Source organism: Bos mutus, chromosome 19 (genome assembly GCF_027580195.1).
Source record: "Bos mutus isolate GX-2022 chromosome 19, NWIPB_WYAK_1.1, whole genome shotgun sequence".
Classification (NCBI taxonomy): Eukaryota; Metazoa; Chordata; class Mammalia; order Artiodactyla; family Bovidae; genus Bos; species Bos mutus.
In genome coordinates, this window is record NC_091635.1 from 40,322,396 (window position 1) to 40,338,030 (window position 15,635).

The 15,635-nt window shown below is 50.6% G+C and overlaps 1 protein-coding gene across 1 annotated transcript in view; it reads right to left on the reverse strand.

Annotated features, from left to right (window-relative positions):
* Window positions 1-15,635, reverse strand: part of ABR (ABR activator of RhoGEF and GTPase) — a 185,874-nt gene that overhangs the window by 64,189 nt on the left and 106,050 nt on the right. The window contains 3 exon segments of the mRNA XM_070390306.1: window positions 163-348; window positions 8,265-8,320; window positions 8,323-8,362. Coding sequence (XP_070246407.1) covers window positions 163-348; window positions 8,265-8,320; window positions 8,323-8,362 — 282 coding nt within the window.

Sequence of the window (15,635 nt, forward strand, 5' to 3'; positions counted from 1 at the left end):
ATGACCCAGTGTCAGTAATGCCCATCAGGAGCCGTGTTAGGCATTACCGACAACCCAGGCCTTCAAGAAAGCCAAGGAGGTCTGGGGCCAATCGGTTCTCTCTCAACACCAGCGGCTCCACTGAGGCCCCAGGTAAGCACGTTCCATCAACGGGAGACTCACCAGCTTTTGGAAGAGGTGGCCCATAGTGACCTGGCTGTCCCACTGTTGCACCTTGGGGCAGAGGTTGTCATAGAACTCCTTGTGGATCTCGTAAATGTCCTGGATCTTGTAGAAGATGGTCTCGATCTGCTGGATGGTGAGTACGGGCTGGGAGGTGGTGGCAGTGGCCTTCAGAGGTTTCATGGGCTAGAAGAGAGAAGGAAGAAAGAGCAGAAGTGAGAGGCAAGTAAACTGGAGGGTCAGCAGGCTCAGGGCCCAGGTTAGGCCTTCCTGGTGCCCAAGTTCCCCCCAGACAAGGTCACTGAGGGCTGGACACCCAAAGTTCGGTTTGGATCTAGCAGCAGATGTCACAGGCCCCAGCAAGCCACGAGCAACTGCAAGAAGAGGGCACCTGATGGCCAGAGCCTGGCCCGGCAGCTCTGCCAGGCCCAAGGGGTAGCGCCTGGACACACTTCTCCCAACCCTTGTCCCTCGAGGGGGCCCAGGTTCCCAGCCTGTCGTGGGTTTGCCTGAGGGTCTAACAGGATACAAAGCTTTCTTCCACAATGGCCTCAGGCTCGGAGTCATAAACCCCCTTGCTGTGCTTCAGTGGGAAGGAGGGTTGAGTGAGAACTCAATCCCTTAGCTGTTTCCTTTCAAGAAACAGAACATGATTCTAGGACTTGGGGGACAGAGTTTCTAAGGGACCAAACCGATCTCAGCTGCACTGACATCTTAAGTTCCCATCACTCGGTATACAGAGGGCGAGCAGGTGGCACCCACACCACTGTCCCACCTGGACCTGTGGCAGACATGACTAAGCGATCACAACATCCTTCTCACTGAGCCTGGTTGTAGCCTCAGACCCGTTCTCAACGCCAAGGCTGACATGCAAGACAATCTGTCATCTCTGCTTGTCTACACCAAGATGCTCCCAGGCCTGCTGGTGGAGAGGGTGAGGTGACAGACAGAAACTCAAGACCATTCCCAACACTTGCTGAGAGCAGAAATCATCATTTTAAAGCCCAGCATTAAGGGAAAAGGAGGCTTGGATATGTTTTCTTCAATGTGATTTCGGTATTTTAGTTTTATTTTTTTTTAGCTCTGCCATGAAGCATGTGGGATCTTAGTTCCCCGACAAGGACTGAACCTATGCCCCTTGGACTAGAAGCATGGAGTCTTAAACCTCTGGACTACCAGAGAAGTCCCTGTATTTTCTAAATTACCTCCAATGAGTAAATATTTATTTTCTAATCAGGGAAAAATAAGTATTAAAATGCATAGTTGAAACAAACAAAAAGTGATACTGAAGGGTAAGGAGCTCCTCCATGGTTGATCATCTTTCAGCCCTAAAGTCCCCAGAGATGCCCAGACTGTCCACCTTGGGGGACAGGGTCTGGAAACCTTTCCCACAGAGAAGGCACAAGCGGGGAGGGTGTGGGGGGCGGAAGTTTACCTGGGAGAGAGAAGCCTGAGTCAGACACGGTGGGTGTTCTTCCTCTCGCGTGTAGATAAAGGGCTGGGTGGAGAGAGGCTTTTGACTTAATCTGGGTCATTCTGGAGACCCAGGAGCAGAAAGGAGAAGTTGCAGGAGCAGTTATGGGCTCACAAAGCCGCCCTCCATGATCTCACAGGATTAGGTAGTGAGCTTTCTGATAAGAGAAGCATTCAAGCAGAGGATGGGCAACTCAAGGCTGGATTCAGGGAACACCTCCTCTGGAGGGAGGCCCAAGTTATTGCTGGCTCACCCTGAGAGAAGACACCTGCCCCCCAAACCCCAGCTCGAGCCAGCCGCAGCAGCCAGATGCCCAAGCCAGGTTTCCTTGTATCTTTCCATCTATCTGTCCACATGAGGAAGTCCCATCTACTTAAAAACCCAGACAACACTCTGACTTCTGGTTCCCCATCCTCCCAGCTCTAAAAAGTCCAGACAGAAGAATGAAGGCAAGAAAAAGCAGAAGTCCTCCTTCTGACCCTCCTAGTGCTGGAACCAACACGGCCTTCGCATCCAGCCCTTTGCTGGGAACGCTGGATGGGGTCTGACCTGGTGCAGGCCAGGCAGTGTGGGCCAGAGTCCCAGCTTTGCCACTTGATAGCTCTGGGCAAGTCACTTAGCATCTCTGGGCCTCAGCAGCCTTATTTGTGGAACTGGGATAATATTATCAAATCCATAAGCCCTAATTTATATAAAATATTGAGCATATGCCTGGCACATAGGAGGCAATCAATAAATGCTAGCTGCTACTATGATTACTATTCACTCCACAAATAATGGACCAAGTGCCTACGTGGGGCCAGACTGGGGGTGTGTGGAAGGTTATTCAGTGTTTCACTAGTCACTGCCCCCATGAAGCCTCCCATGGAGAAGCAGAGACAGACGAAACACAAGGACACAATTAAACACAAGATCGTACATAAATGCAGTGAAGGAAATAAGGGGACGTCGTGCGGGAGGACAAGGAGGGGATGCTGACTTGAAATGGAAGCATAGGAGCAAAGGGGACAATATTCTAGGCAGATTTTCCCAATGCCTGAGACTGAGGCAGGAATAGCTTGGGAAGAGAGAGGAGCTGGAAGCAGGCTGGTGACCCTGCGTGCAGCGAGCAAGGGGGTTGGCAAGCAGAGCCCTAAAGCAGGGCTGGAGGGGTGAGCAAGGCATGGATCACATGGGGGAAGGAATGCGGCTAAAAAGCCCGTGAAATGACCTGGCTTTCCCTGGAGGGATTGACAGGGTCCAATTTTCCCTTTGGAGATTATTTGTATGACTCACAGTCCTTGTTCTGCAGAACATTATAATCTATTCGGGTAAGGTGGACCAGCACAAATGAAACGTTCTTGTGCACAAAGCAAGATACGGTTATTACTCAACTTGGACTGCAAATACCAACCAACCGGTGCCAAGGTTGTCCTGGCCCAGCTTGGAGAGGGCTTCACAGAGGAGGTGATGGGAACAGGGCCTCGGAGGGAAGCTCTGAGCAGGTGGAGAAGCGGGGCCTGGGGAAGCCTGCAGGCAGGAAGGAGATAGAGGGAATCTGGGCCAAGAGAAAGGAAGAGCATTGTCCCCACCACAGACAGGCGCCCCATCCAGCTCATGGCCCCAGTGCTCTGTGAAGGATACTGAGCTGGCTCTCAGGACTGATCAGAGTTTATCCTTAAGACTTTTTTGATGTGGACCATTTTTAAAGTTTTTATTGAATTTATTAAAACATTGCTTATGTTCTGTGTTTTTGGTTTTGTGGCCCCCATGCATATGGGAATCTTAGCTCCCAGACGAGGGACAGAACCCCCACCACCTGCATTGGAAGGTGAAGTCTTAACCACTGGACCACCAGGAAAGTCCCAGACTTTATCCTTTTTTACTTCTTTCTACCCATGCCGATGACACCACCCTTATGGCAGAAAGCGAAGAGGAACTAAAGAGCCTTTTGATGAAGGTGAAAGAGGAGAGTGAAAAAAACTCAACATTCAAAATACTAAGATCATGGTATCCGGTCCCATCACTTCATGGCAAATAGATGGGGAAACAATGGAAACAGTGACAGACTTTATTTCTGGGGGCTCCAAAATCACTGGAGATGGTGACTGAAGCCATGAAATTAAAAGACACTTGCTCCTTGGAAGAAAAGCTATGAGAAACCTAGACAGCATATTAAAAAGCTGAGACATTATTTTGCTGACAAAAGTCCATATAGTCAAAGCTATGGTTTTTCCAGCAGTCATGTACAGATGTTGAGAGCTGAATCATAAAGAAGGCTGAATGCCGAAGAATTGATGCTTTTGAACTGTGGTGTTGGAGAAGACTCTTGAGAGTCCCTTGGACTGCAAGGCGATCAAACCAGTCAATCCTAAAGGAAATCAACCTTGAATATTCATTGGAAGGACTGATACTGAAGCTCCAATACTTTGGTCATCTGCTGTGAAGAGCTGACTCATTAGAAAAAGACTCTGATGCTGGGAAAGATTGAGGGCAGGAGGAGAAGGGGATGACAGAGGATGAGATAGTTGGATGGTATCACTGACTCAGTGGACATGGGTTTGAACAAACTCTGGGAGATGGCGAAGGACAGGGAAGCCTGGTGTGCTGCAGTGCCCGTGGAGTCGCAAAGAGTCAGACACGACTGAGCGACTCAACAACCACCACCACAACCCAGGTCCAGGTGAGGGGCCAAGTCACCACAGAGTCCCTGTTCCTGCTGGGGTGTAATCCCACCCAGGGTGGGAATAAAGGAAATAGGAAAGAACAGCCTGGAAAGGCAGGGGTGGTCAGGATTTCTCAGAAACTGCAGGGGAAGCACTCAGGGCTATGAACAGACAAGACACAACCACTCTGCTTCCTCCTAAACTCCCACTCCGTCCGCAAAAGGGGAAGAGCCGGCGCTCAGCAGGGCGGGTCACATGGACAAGGCCAGCTCTTGGGGCATCAGGCCGGCTTCTCAGGACAAGGTTGGGGGCCTTTGGGGGAGGGGAAGTGCTGTATGCGTGCCCCTGGCTGGCCTGAGACCCTTGGAGGCAGTTATTTTTATCTGGTGAAGCTCTGAAAATAGGTCTCAGGCGGGGAGGGCTGGCTGAAAGGCACAGGCGGCCCCACACTGAGCTGGGCTCCGGTCCTGCTCTCCTGACAGAGCAGCTCCAGTCCTGCTCTCCTGACAGAGCACACCCAGTTAGCCCTGCTTCTAGATTCCTGCAACAGAGGATGCAGTGCTGGCTCCCCGTCTGATCAGTTAACTCTGGCTCTGGGTGTCCTGGAGAAGGAAATGGCAATCCACTCCAGTATTCCTGCCTAGAAAATTCCACGGACAGAAGAGTGTGGCGGGCTACAGTCCATGGGGTCGCTAAGAGTCAGACACGACTCAGCACGCATGCTCCGAAACAAATTGGGTGTCCCAAGAAGGGCTCCTCAGGGAGGCGGGCCAGGCGGGCTTGAACTTGTTCGTGACTCCACACTGTCATTTGTTCGCTCTGTCCCCCAGCAATTTGCTTTCTGCCTTTCGAAACAGGGGAGAGAAATCGGCCCACTTCCTCCACCTCTGATTCCAAAAGGCTTGGAGGCTGCCACATGCAACTCTGCTAACTGTCACCAGAGGCTGGGGGTAGGGGGGGCATCCTGAACCTATTTTACAGATAAGAGACAAAGCAAACTCCAGAGGGGAGTCTGAGAGAGGGGCCCAGCGGTGGGAGGTGCTGAAGGCCCAGGAAGCCCAGCCGCAGCACCCAGCTCACTAACCAGCCTGGAGACACGCAGAATGAAGTGCAGTTGGTCTCCTGCCTCCCTTCTTCCACCTCAGCCCAGGCTCCCAGACCCTCTTCCTTGTAACCTGAGCCCACCAGGAACTGGAAGGTGCTGGGAGGTTACCAAACCATGCCCAGCCAGCAAACCAGGCAGCGCGAACAGAGGCTCCTGCTGTGTGTCCCCAGTCCTGGGTGTACACACCCAGCCGTTTGCATAGCAGGAAGTGTTAAACCAAGAACAAACACACAGTCGAGTGGAGCTGTGGGAATGGGGGCAGGGTGGAGAGAAGGCGCGCTGGGCGTAGGAGGAGGAGGGAGCTCGGGAAGGCAGGTTTTCTTCTCCAAACCCCTTTGTCAGATCACCTCTCAAGAGCCAAGGGCTTAGCTCCTGGAAGGGCCCCAGCTCTAGGAGAAGAGGGCTTGAGTCCTTAAAACCGAGGCTTATCAGCTGAGACTTGTACTGTGGGGGGGCCCACCAGTCACAGCCCAGGCCGCCTAGCTCGTCTCTCCCTCACCCTTGCCTCTGCTCAAGAAAGAGCCAACCCAGGATGAACAAGCTGGGGGGAAGTGGAGGGACCTACCCTGGGTCACACCCTGGGAGTGGGAGCCCCAGCCTCACGGTTTTTGTCTTGAGAGCATGAGCTGTTAGAAAGGCGAGCCGGGAGGGAGTGTCTTGGACCCTAAATCTGTTGTTATCTTTACCCAAACTGAACTCAAATCAGGCCCAACGACAGATGAGAACCGAGCTGGAGTCTAAGAGGGGCCCGCTTCCAACGGGAACATGCACCTCCCCTTCCTTCAGGGAACAGGTGTGTGGACAGAAACAAACAGGTTCTAACCTGCGCTCTCTCCCAGAATGGGAGAAAATAATAGAATATGCTCTCACTTGGCCTCAAAGAGCTTCCCCTACAGACTCACTCACCCCTCACAAAGACCCCAAGAAGAAAGGATGAATATGAGTATACCCAGTTTGCAGATGGACAGAATGAGGCACAAAGGTCCATTATCTGCTGAAGGTCTAGAGCCGGCAGGCGATCAGGTGGGGATTCAAAGCCGTTCCTCTGAGCCTCTTTCAAATATGCATCCTTTTATTCATAGTAATGACAGCCATGCCCCTTTGTTTAGCACAGCAATTCATAGTTTATAGGTGTTATTTCTGGGACTTCCCTGGTGGTCCAGTGGTTGAGATGCCAAACTTTCACTGGGGGACTGGGTTCGATTGCTGGTTAGGGAATGAAGGTCCTGCATGCTGCACAGTGAGGCAAAAAAAAAGGCTATAAGGTGGATTTTGGTTGCTTGTCCTCCCCTTCCTTTGACTGATACTTGAGTGTCTAAGAACCTAGCATTGTACTAGGTCCTCAAAATGATCTTCTCAACCACATAAAGGACAGAGAGAAGGTAATGGCATTGCTCTCATCTTCAGATGAGAAAACTGAGGCTCAAGGAGATTATCCATGGCTTTTAAAAAAAAAAAATTTTTTTTTTATTTAATATTTTTAATTGAGGGCAGTGTCTCATAGCATGTCAGATTATAATTCCCCAATCAGGGCTTGAACGCATGTCCCTTGCATTGGAAGTTCAGAGTCTTAGCCACTGAACAGCCAGGGAAGTCCCATCAGTGGTTTTGAAAACCAACAACACACGTCAGAAGGCACGTGGCCCAGTACATACATACACATATCCACATAAACCAAAAGCTGCCTGAAACAGTACTTATTCTTACTACGTGGGATGCATGCTGACGTTTTCTTTCTCGTTCGTTTTAAAATGTTGGTTCACTCCACTTCGCTGATTGAACAATCCACTAGCAATCAAGACGCATAGTTGAAAGGCAGGGCAGTAAGTCCACTATTCATGGCAGCGTCAAGTCTTGCCTCAGCTCCGGCCCCAGACCAGAGTCCTGATCGACCTGCCAAACTGTTCCTCCCTTGAAGAAATAACTGTGAAGACCAACAGATTCCCAGTAAGACTGACCACCAACTCATTCCCCTGTGTTACAAAGCGGTGACACACCTCAACAGTTACTCCTGGGGAAACAAATGGTAAGCCCCCTGGGATTCCTGGCGACAGCAGCTCACATCACAGCAAGTACATGAATGCAGATCTTACAGTACTTTCCACTGATCTACATCTTCATTTCTTATTCCTCCTTGTTCTGGTATCATCTGATGTCTCAGTCTGCAAAACACCCCAGGCAGAGAACTTTCCACGCACAATTACTCTGCATAATATCCAGATGCATCTAATACGCACTTTCTTCAGAGGCAAAAACATCTTACATCTGCGGTTACTTCTACCTTTTGAAAACATTGTATTCTTCCCCTCCCGGTCCGATTCTCACAACAACGCCTCCAGCTTGGAGAAGAAACTAAGGCACATTTCACAGAGGGCGGCGGTCTGTCTAATGCCTCAGAGCTATGGTGCTTCTGAAATCGACACAGACAGCCTTCCACCTCATTTCCTGCCAGAAGGCCTCAGGATGGTGCTAATAGTTCACCATTCCAGGCAGGAGGAAGGACTGGGACCAGGGATGACAAAGAGGCCTCAAGTGATTGATTGGTAGAGACTGCCCACAGCATCAGCTGGAGGCAGAGGCTAAGATCCCACCTGGACAGAGCACTGTGATCCATTAGTAATGTCTGCACTGTAGTTAGGGGTGATGGCGTGTTTGCCACCCCTAACCAGGTGGTGCTTCTTCTTCCACCTTTCCCAGGGTAAGTAATGGAGAATTGGGATCGAGAGGCACGGGCCTCTTCTGGCAATGACCTTGGCTGCCAAGCCGTAGGCAGAGCAGTTCCACAGACCCCAGCCCTGGGAAGGACTGGTCCACCTCTCTCTCTCTCCAACTTCCAAACACAGTCTCAGAGCACAAAGACCCTAAAATACATACTTACCAGCAACAGAGCTTCCAGCTGGTTAATATAGATCTCTTCACTGGCCAGGAACCCGAGAGAACCAGCTTCCTCATCTCCAGGCCCTTCCCTGCTTCCACCTGTAAAAGCAGATCAGAATCTGAGCAGCCTGTTTTCTTGCCTTTTCCCCCCTCTTCTTTAACATTTTTGTAAGGGGACAAAAGCCAAATACTTATTATAGAAAATTTGGAAAACACAGAAATATAAAAGGAAAAAAAATTATCCATACTCCTACTGCTCCCTTCTTGCTTAATTTCTTTTCCATCCTTTTTTCCCCCATGCTTCCTTATCTGATACCCATCTACCCTTATATCTTCCTGCCTCCAGGAGCTCAAACCCACAGCCAACAGAGGAGCCTGGCAGGCTACAGTCCATAGGATCACACAGTGTTGGACATGACTGAAGTAACTTCGCACAGCACCCTTATAATGGCTTCCCTGATAGCTCAGATGGTAAAGAATCTGTCTGCAGTGCGGGAAACCTGAATTCAACCCCTGGGCTGGGAAGACCCCCTGGAGAAGGGAATGGCTACCCACTCCAGTATTCTTGCCTGAAGAATTCCTCAGACGGAGGAGCTTGGTGGGCTACAATCCATAGGGTTACAAAGAGTCAGACACGACTGAGCGACTTAAATCCTTTCACCCTTATTAATAGTGAGCAAGGTAAAAAAAAGAACCTGAGCCCATGTGTGGGAGCAATTTAATGGAGGAGGGGAAACAGTCAGTTAAGGGAAATCAGAGTCATGACTGAGATGGGCATGGTCACCTGGAGAGCATAGCAGGGGCCAGAGAAGGTGCTCGATGAAGACATGTATGAAGAGAGAGGAGGAGTAGGGTCAGAGATGACGGGATGGAAGTGGCCATGGGACTCCCGGCCAAGCGGCCTTCCAGCTACACCTCTGACTGTATCTTCCTGCCCCCAGGAACTCAATCCCGCAATGGAAGGTGCTGGCTGTGGGCCCTCAACCTTACCCCTTGTACCCACCCCGCCCCCAGCATCTCCTGACCCCAACAGGCCTCCTCCCCGCTCCAGAATTCTTTCTCCTCTATGGCAGAGATCATACCCCATTTAGCTTTGAATGGCCACCAACTAGCCAATGTTTCCCGTTGTATCTACAGGATAGGTGGGGCATGTGTTGAATGAATAGATAAATAAGTGAAGAATCTACTCAAATTCCCCAGTAATCATTTTTTGCAGTATTAAGTGCCACCAACAGTTCCTGGCACAGAGAACATGCTTGAACACTTTTTCTGAGTGAAAAGACATATAACTTTTCTTGTCATCTAAGATCCCCAAGTCACTCCTAGCCTCCTCTCTCCTTCTCCTCTGCCACACGGAGTCCCCAGTCCCTTCAAAGTGTTCTAGCTCATCTCTTACGAGGATTCCTTCCTCTGCTCCACCCTCTTCGCTGTTGTAATTGAGGCCCACAGCAACCTAGTCCCCACTGGATTCGGACTGCCCTCTGCCTCTCTCTCCTGCCTCCACTGCACTCAGAGTCAGATCAGTCTTCCCAGAATGCCAGCCTACACCTGATGCTTATCAAAGACTTAATACTGCAAAAAGTGATTACTGGGAAATTCAAGTAGGTTCTTCATTCGTTTATTCATGCAACACATGCCCACCTATCCCGTAGATACAGTGGGAAACAAGCATTCGATAGCCCTTACTTTCATATGGCTTATAATCTAGTGGGAAAGAAACACGTTAAAACCAAAGCCAAGGATTTCCCTGGTGGTACAGTGCATAAGAATCCGCCTGCCAATGCAGAGGACATAGGTTTGATTCCTGGTCTGGGAAGATTCCACATGCCACGGAGCAACTAAGCCCACAACTACTGAGCCTGTGTGCCCCAACTGCTGAAGCCCACTTGACCTAGAGCCTGTGCTCTGCAACACAGAGAAGCCACTGCAGTGAGAAGCCCACACTGCAACCATAGAGTAGCCCCTGCTTATCACAACGAAAACCCAGCACAGCCAAAGATAAATACATTACAGCAAACAAACAAAAACAAAAGCCGAGTAAGTATCAATATATGACTATAAAGTGTGATGGGGTCCAGCTTATTCTTTCCTTAAACACCTGCAATGGCTCCCAGCACCTCTCCCCACCCTTCTGATCTCTCCAACAGCCATCTGCCTTTCCAACAGGCCAGAGTGCTCCAGCCTCCAGACTTTGGTTCTAGCTGACCCTGCTACCTGTAATGCCTTCTCCCGCGTGAGCACTTCTCTCCTGAAGGCACAGCTGAAGGCCCTGGCCCTGCAGCTTCGGCTCTCAAGGAGGCAGTCCGCTGCCCCTGACACGTGCCTGATCTTGTTACCTGCCCGGTGATTTTGCAGGGCCACCTGTATCTTGCTCCTCCGGAATCCGCCCCCTCCCCCCACAAAGCCCAGCACCACGTGATGCTCCTGACATGTGGGCACCTGACACTTATTAAGCCTTGTAAGTTCTTTCCACTCTCTCATTCAGCTTCATTGCCCTCTCAAATACCTCTCCGACGGGGGTACTATATTTTTCCATGATACAAATGGAAACAAACAAATAAGACTTAAAAAGAGGGAGGGGACCAGTCCAGAATCACATAGCCAGAAGGTGGCAGAGCTGGGACTCCCTTCTCCTCCCAGGTCCTTGAACACCAAATTCAGGGCTCATCTCCTGCTCTGATGATTCCCTCACTCTTATGTTCCTTTGTCAAGCTTCAGATGCTTACCTAGAATCTCAAACAGTTCCCTCTTTGGGCATTTAAGCACATACCCTTAAGCATAAGCTGAAGCTATGCCAAGCTTCATATTTCTGAAGCTATCAGAAATCTCCTGGGTCCCAGGAGAGCTGCTTCCTGCCTGCTGCTTGGCTGCCTAGCAAGTTCTCACAGGCCTTGCTACCCTTTCCCCAGGTGAGGAACTCTTGATCTGCTATCAGCAAACCAGTTAGCAATTTTGCTGGAGGCAGTCTTTCCCAGAGTCTCTGAAATAAAACCTGATCTTATAATTGGACATTCTGCCAAAGATGTCTACCTCCTCAGCCACAAAGCCTGCGACTATGCCACCTTAGTGGCAAAAGGGAATTTGCAAATGTGACTATGGATTTTTAGGTGAGGAGGTTATCCTGGGATTATCAGATAGAGCCCAGGTAAGAGACCTTTTGGGGTTTCCCAGTGGCTCAGTGGTAAAGAACCTGCCTGTAAGGCAGGAGCCACAGGAGACACGAGTGTGATCCCTGGGTCGGGAAGATCCCCTGGAGGAGGGCATGGCAACCCACTCCAGTATTCTTGCCTGGAGAATCCCAAGGACAGAGGAGCCTGGTGGGTTACAGTCCACAGGGTCGCAAAGAGTTGGACATGACTGAAGCAACTTAGCACAGCACAGCATGCATGCCAGAGACCTATGAGCAGGAGACAAGAGGGTCAGGGTCAGAGAAAAGGCGACTAGCTCACAGAAGGAGAGAGAGAGGGGATGGGGGCGGGGACAGGGAGAGATTGAGTGAGAAACTGAAAGATGTGACACTACTGGCTTTGAGGACAAAGGATGGGACCACGAGCCAAGGAATGCAGGGGCCTCTAGAAGCCAGAAAAGGCAAGGGAACAGGTCATCTTTCCTAGAGCTTCCAGGAGGAATGCAGCACTCCTGACCCTTGAGACTTGCAAGAGAATAAATCTGTGTAGTTTTAAGCCACCAAATGTGTGGTAGTTGCTTTCGGCAGCATTAGGAGACCAGTATGGGTGCCAAGGTTCAGGGAAAAACAAGTTACTTATCGATGGCTTCACAAGTACCAGGCACAGTTCTAAGTGCTTTCTGAGGATTAACTCTCTGGAATCCTGCAGTCTGGATGGTGTTATCATTATCCCTCTGAGGCACAGAGAAAGGAAACTGCCAGCTGTCTAGAGCCATGAGAATCGCAGGCAGGCAGCACCACCTCCGAGACTGGAGCTTGGAGCAGGGCCCACAGGCCCTGGAGGCGGAGGTCAAGGTCAGACCCTGCTGCTTCTGCCTGACAAGTGGGAACTAGCCCTCTATGTTGGGGGCCAGCACTTCCCTCCTGTATCCCATTCCCTTCCTGTTCCCTGCCAACCCGGGATGTGCCCAAGGGCTTGGCAAACACGCTCTCCAGAAGTCACTTGGGGGCACAGTGTGAGCTTAACTGTAGGCCTGGCTGGACAAAGTCCAGGGTGAAGAGCTGGTGACTCATGGCTCCCACCAAGCCTTTACATTCCACCCCAGGCACGAGTACAGGCCCTGGGGTCAGCCCCCATGACAGCCCAGTGCAGCAGGACCCCCTCCTCATGAGACTCCAACCTCGGAGTCCAATCTTGAAAGAATCCCCCCAAATGCAGCAAGTAGTCACTCCCAAGCAGCCCCACTCTGGGCTGTATTCATTCTGATGTTTTGGCTGGTGAGGGGATGGAGGCAATGGAAAAGGATGTGAAATTAACCATTTTACCAACAGCTAACCTGTTCTCAGTTAACACCCCAATCCTCTTCCATCTTCACTTTCCTCAGACCCCACCTGTTCCTGGTTTGGAATTGCCTGGAAATTCACAATTCCTTTTTCAGTCCTCCTGGGGCTACTCTCATCCCATAAAACACTAGGCCCCAGGATTTCCCTGGTGGTCCAGTGGTTAAGACTGTGCTCCCATTGCAGGGTGCCTGGGTTCAATCCCTGGTCAGGGAACTAACATTCCGCCTGCCGCACGGTGTGGCCACAAAACAAAAAAGCCACCAGGGCTCAGCATCCATTCACTCATACCTCACTGTGTGCCCAGCACTAGGAAAAAAGGGGAGAGGACAGTCTTGACCCCCAAAGACCCCCCCCCAGAGGCGCCTACATGCCCAGAATCACCGGGGGGAGTTCTCGGGAGTTCAGGGCCCCCACAGCCTGTGCCAGGCTGCCTGCCAGTCCTGCACACAGGGAAGCTGCCTTCTGGGCGACACTGTCCCCACTTCCTCCCCAAGCAGAGCTTATGAAACTCAGCAGCCATGGTGGGCTCGATCACGGCCAGCATTTTACACAATCTGCTGGGCTGGAAGGCTGTCACAGCCTGAGGCCCCAAATCCAAGAGGTCAAGTCACTCTGAAGGGGACAGTAGCTTCAACTTAGGCTCAGCTGGCTCTGGCCTGGTCTTCTACAGTCTGGGCTAAATAAAGCCTCCAAGGCTTTGGCTCCAGGCCAAATAAAGACACTGTCTCTAGGAGCCTTAATCTCCAAAACAGCAATGTGGGCTGAACAGGCAGGACCACCTTAGGCCAAGTGGCTCTGCAAACAGCAGAACTCAGCCCACTGGCCACACCAGTATGCAAGGGGCAAGGAGGTGGCGGTGGGGCTGTCTGGCCAGAGTCGATGGCACTGAGTCTAGGCGCTGGGTCCACGCAGAGCATCAGCCTCAGAATAGCTGGCCCCTCCCTGAGTTGAGTCGATGCAGGGAACTCAGCCATTCTCTCCTCTTCCCAGCCCTAGGCACCGGGAAGTTCTCTTTCAGTTAGTTCCTCAGAAGAATGGAAGGCAGAGGACAGGGGCCACTGCTGGGGGACTCTTCTGAAAGGCGGAGCCCCATATTCCGGGCTCCCTGCTGTCTGAAGCCACAGGCAGGCCCCACGGGATCCAGCAATACTTCACATCCCACATCTCTGCAGTTGTGTCATACTCACATACCACCAGCATGCTTGCTTAATACTGTTCTTTACAACTGGCTTCTAAAAGCACAGCCTTGGGCTTCCCTGGTGACTCAGAGATAAAGAATCAACCTGCCAATGCAGGAGATACGGGTTCAATCCCTGGTCCAGGAAGATCCCACATGCTGCAGAGCACCTAAGCCCATTACACCACAGCCACTGGGCCTGCCTCTAGAGCCTGGGAACCACAAGCGCTGGAGCCCATGTGCTCTAGAGCTTGGCTCCCCAACAAGAGAAGCCACCACATAAGGAGCCCACAGACCACAACTGGAGAGTAGCCGCTGCTCGCCGCAACTAGAGAAAAGCTTGTGCAGTAACAAAGACCCACACAGCCCAAAAGAAATAAAATAAGTGAAATTAAAACAAAAACAAAAACACAGCCTTATCCCAAGCATTATATTTGAACGCACAGGAAAGATGTACAAGTCAAACCCGCACCAGCTGCGGTGGAAGCTCGGCGTCTTAACCACTGGACCACCAATCAAGTTCTTATTTTTTTCCTAAGATACATTAAAATGTATGCTTAACTGTTAAAATGCAAAATCTATATGTAGGTGCTACCTAAAATCATCTCTCAAATCATCTCATCTGTGGTTCACACTTCAGGGAAAAAAACCTGAGTAGGAAACACAGGCACGGCCATGGCTACACATGGTCGGGGGGAGCAGAGATTTGGACAAGTGAAACAGAAACACAGGCAGTTGAAAATCCATTAAAAATCGGCACAGAATTCACCTGAGGAGTTAATCTGCATTACAAAAGGATTAAAAAATTCCTGACAATCGAGTTCCTTTAAATAGCAGCTTTTACATAGCAAGGCCTCTATCAGCCCAAGGTACCTTTAAATAGAATCGTATGTAAGATTTGGAGGAGGTTCATAACACCTTACGGAGGGGGGCGATGCTGCTCTCGGTATTCATGCATTATTCTTAGTTTATAGACTATTAACTCCCCAAAGGGAGGTGTGAGTTGAAACACATTCCAAGCTCCAGCCCCAAGCTCCATGGAGAAAACCACGGCCATCTTCATACCTGTCCCCTGGGCAGGATGAAGCATCTCAGAAACTACACTGAAAACAGGATTGATTTGACCTGTATAATAGGACTGGTGTTTGGACACTGTTGAAGGTAAGTACTCCTGAAGTAAAGTAATAGCAGCAAAGAGAGAACGGCCCTGGACTCCTACCAGGTGTCAAGAAGAGTCTACCAAGCAGGAGTGTGCCAAGCCCGGGACAGAAGCACACCGTCCAGAAAGGAGCCTTGACCTCACAGGTGTACATGCCCACCCCCACACCCACACCCACCCCTGACTCAATGAGAAGCGTTCTCTCCTAATCTGAATTTAGTACCCTTTTATCAGAACCCTTCTCCTGGCTCTGCCTATTTTCTCTTTATAGTCCTATTATCTGGGCACTTGCCCCTTGCTCTGAACTCTTTATGAGAGAGGATCAAGTCTTTCTCATCTCCTCTCCTCCCCAGTGCCAGGCATCCTGCTTTGACTAGAACAGAACCTGAGTGTTTGTTGAATGAATCAGCGAGCTTTCTGCCTGCTTTTCCCTCTATAGATGGCCAAGCCTGGTGGTGGTGAAGGGCTTCCTAGATGTGTTCAGGTTGAGACAGGGGGCCTGGAATTCTCCAACACTCAGGAAAGGGCCCTTCTCCCTGGAGTCAGGTAGGTACAGGAACACTGC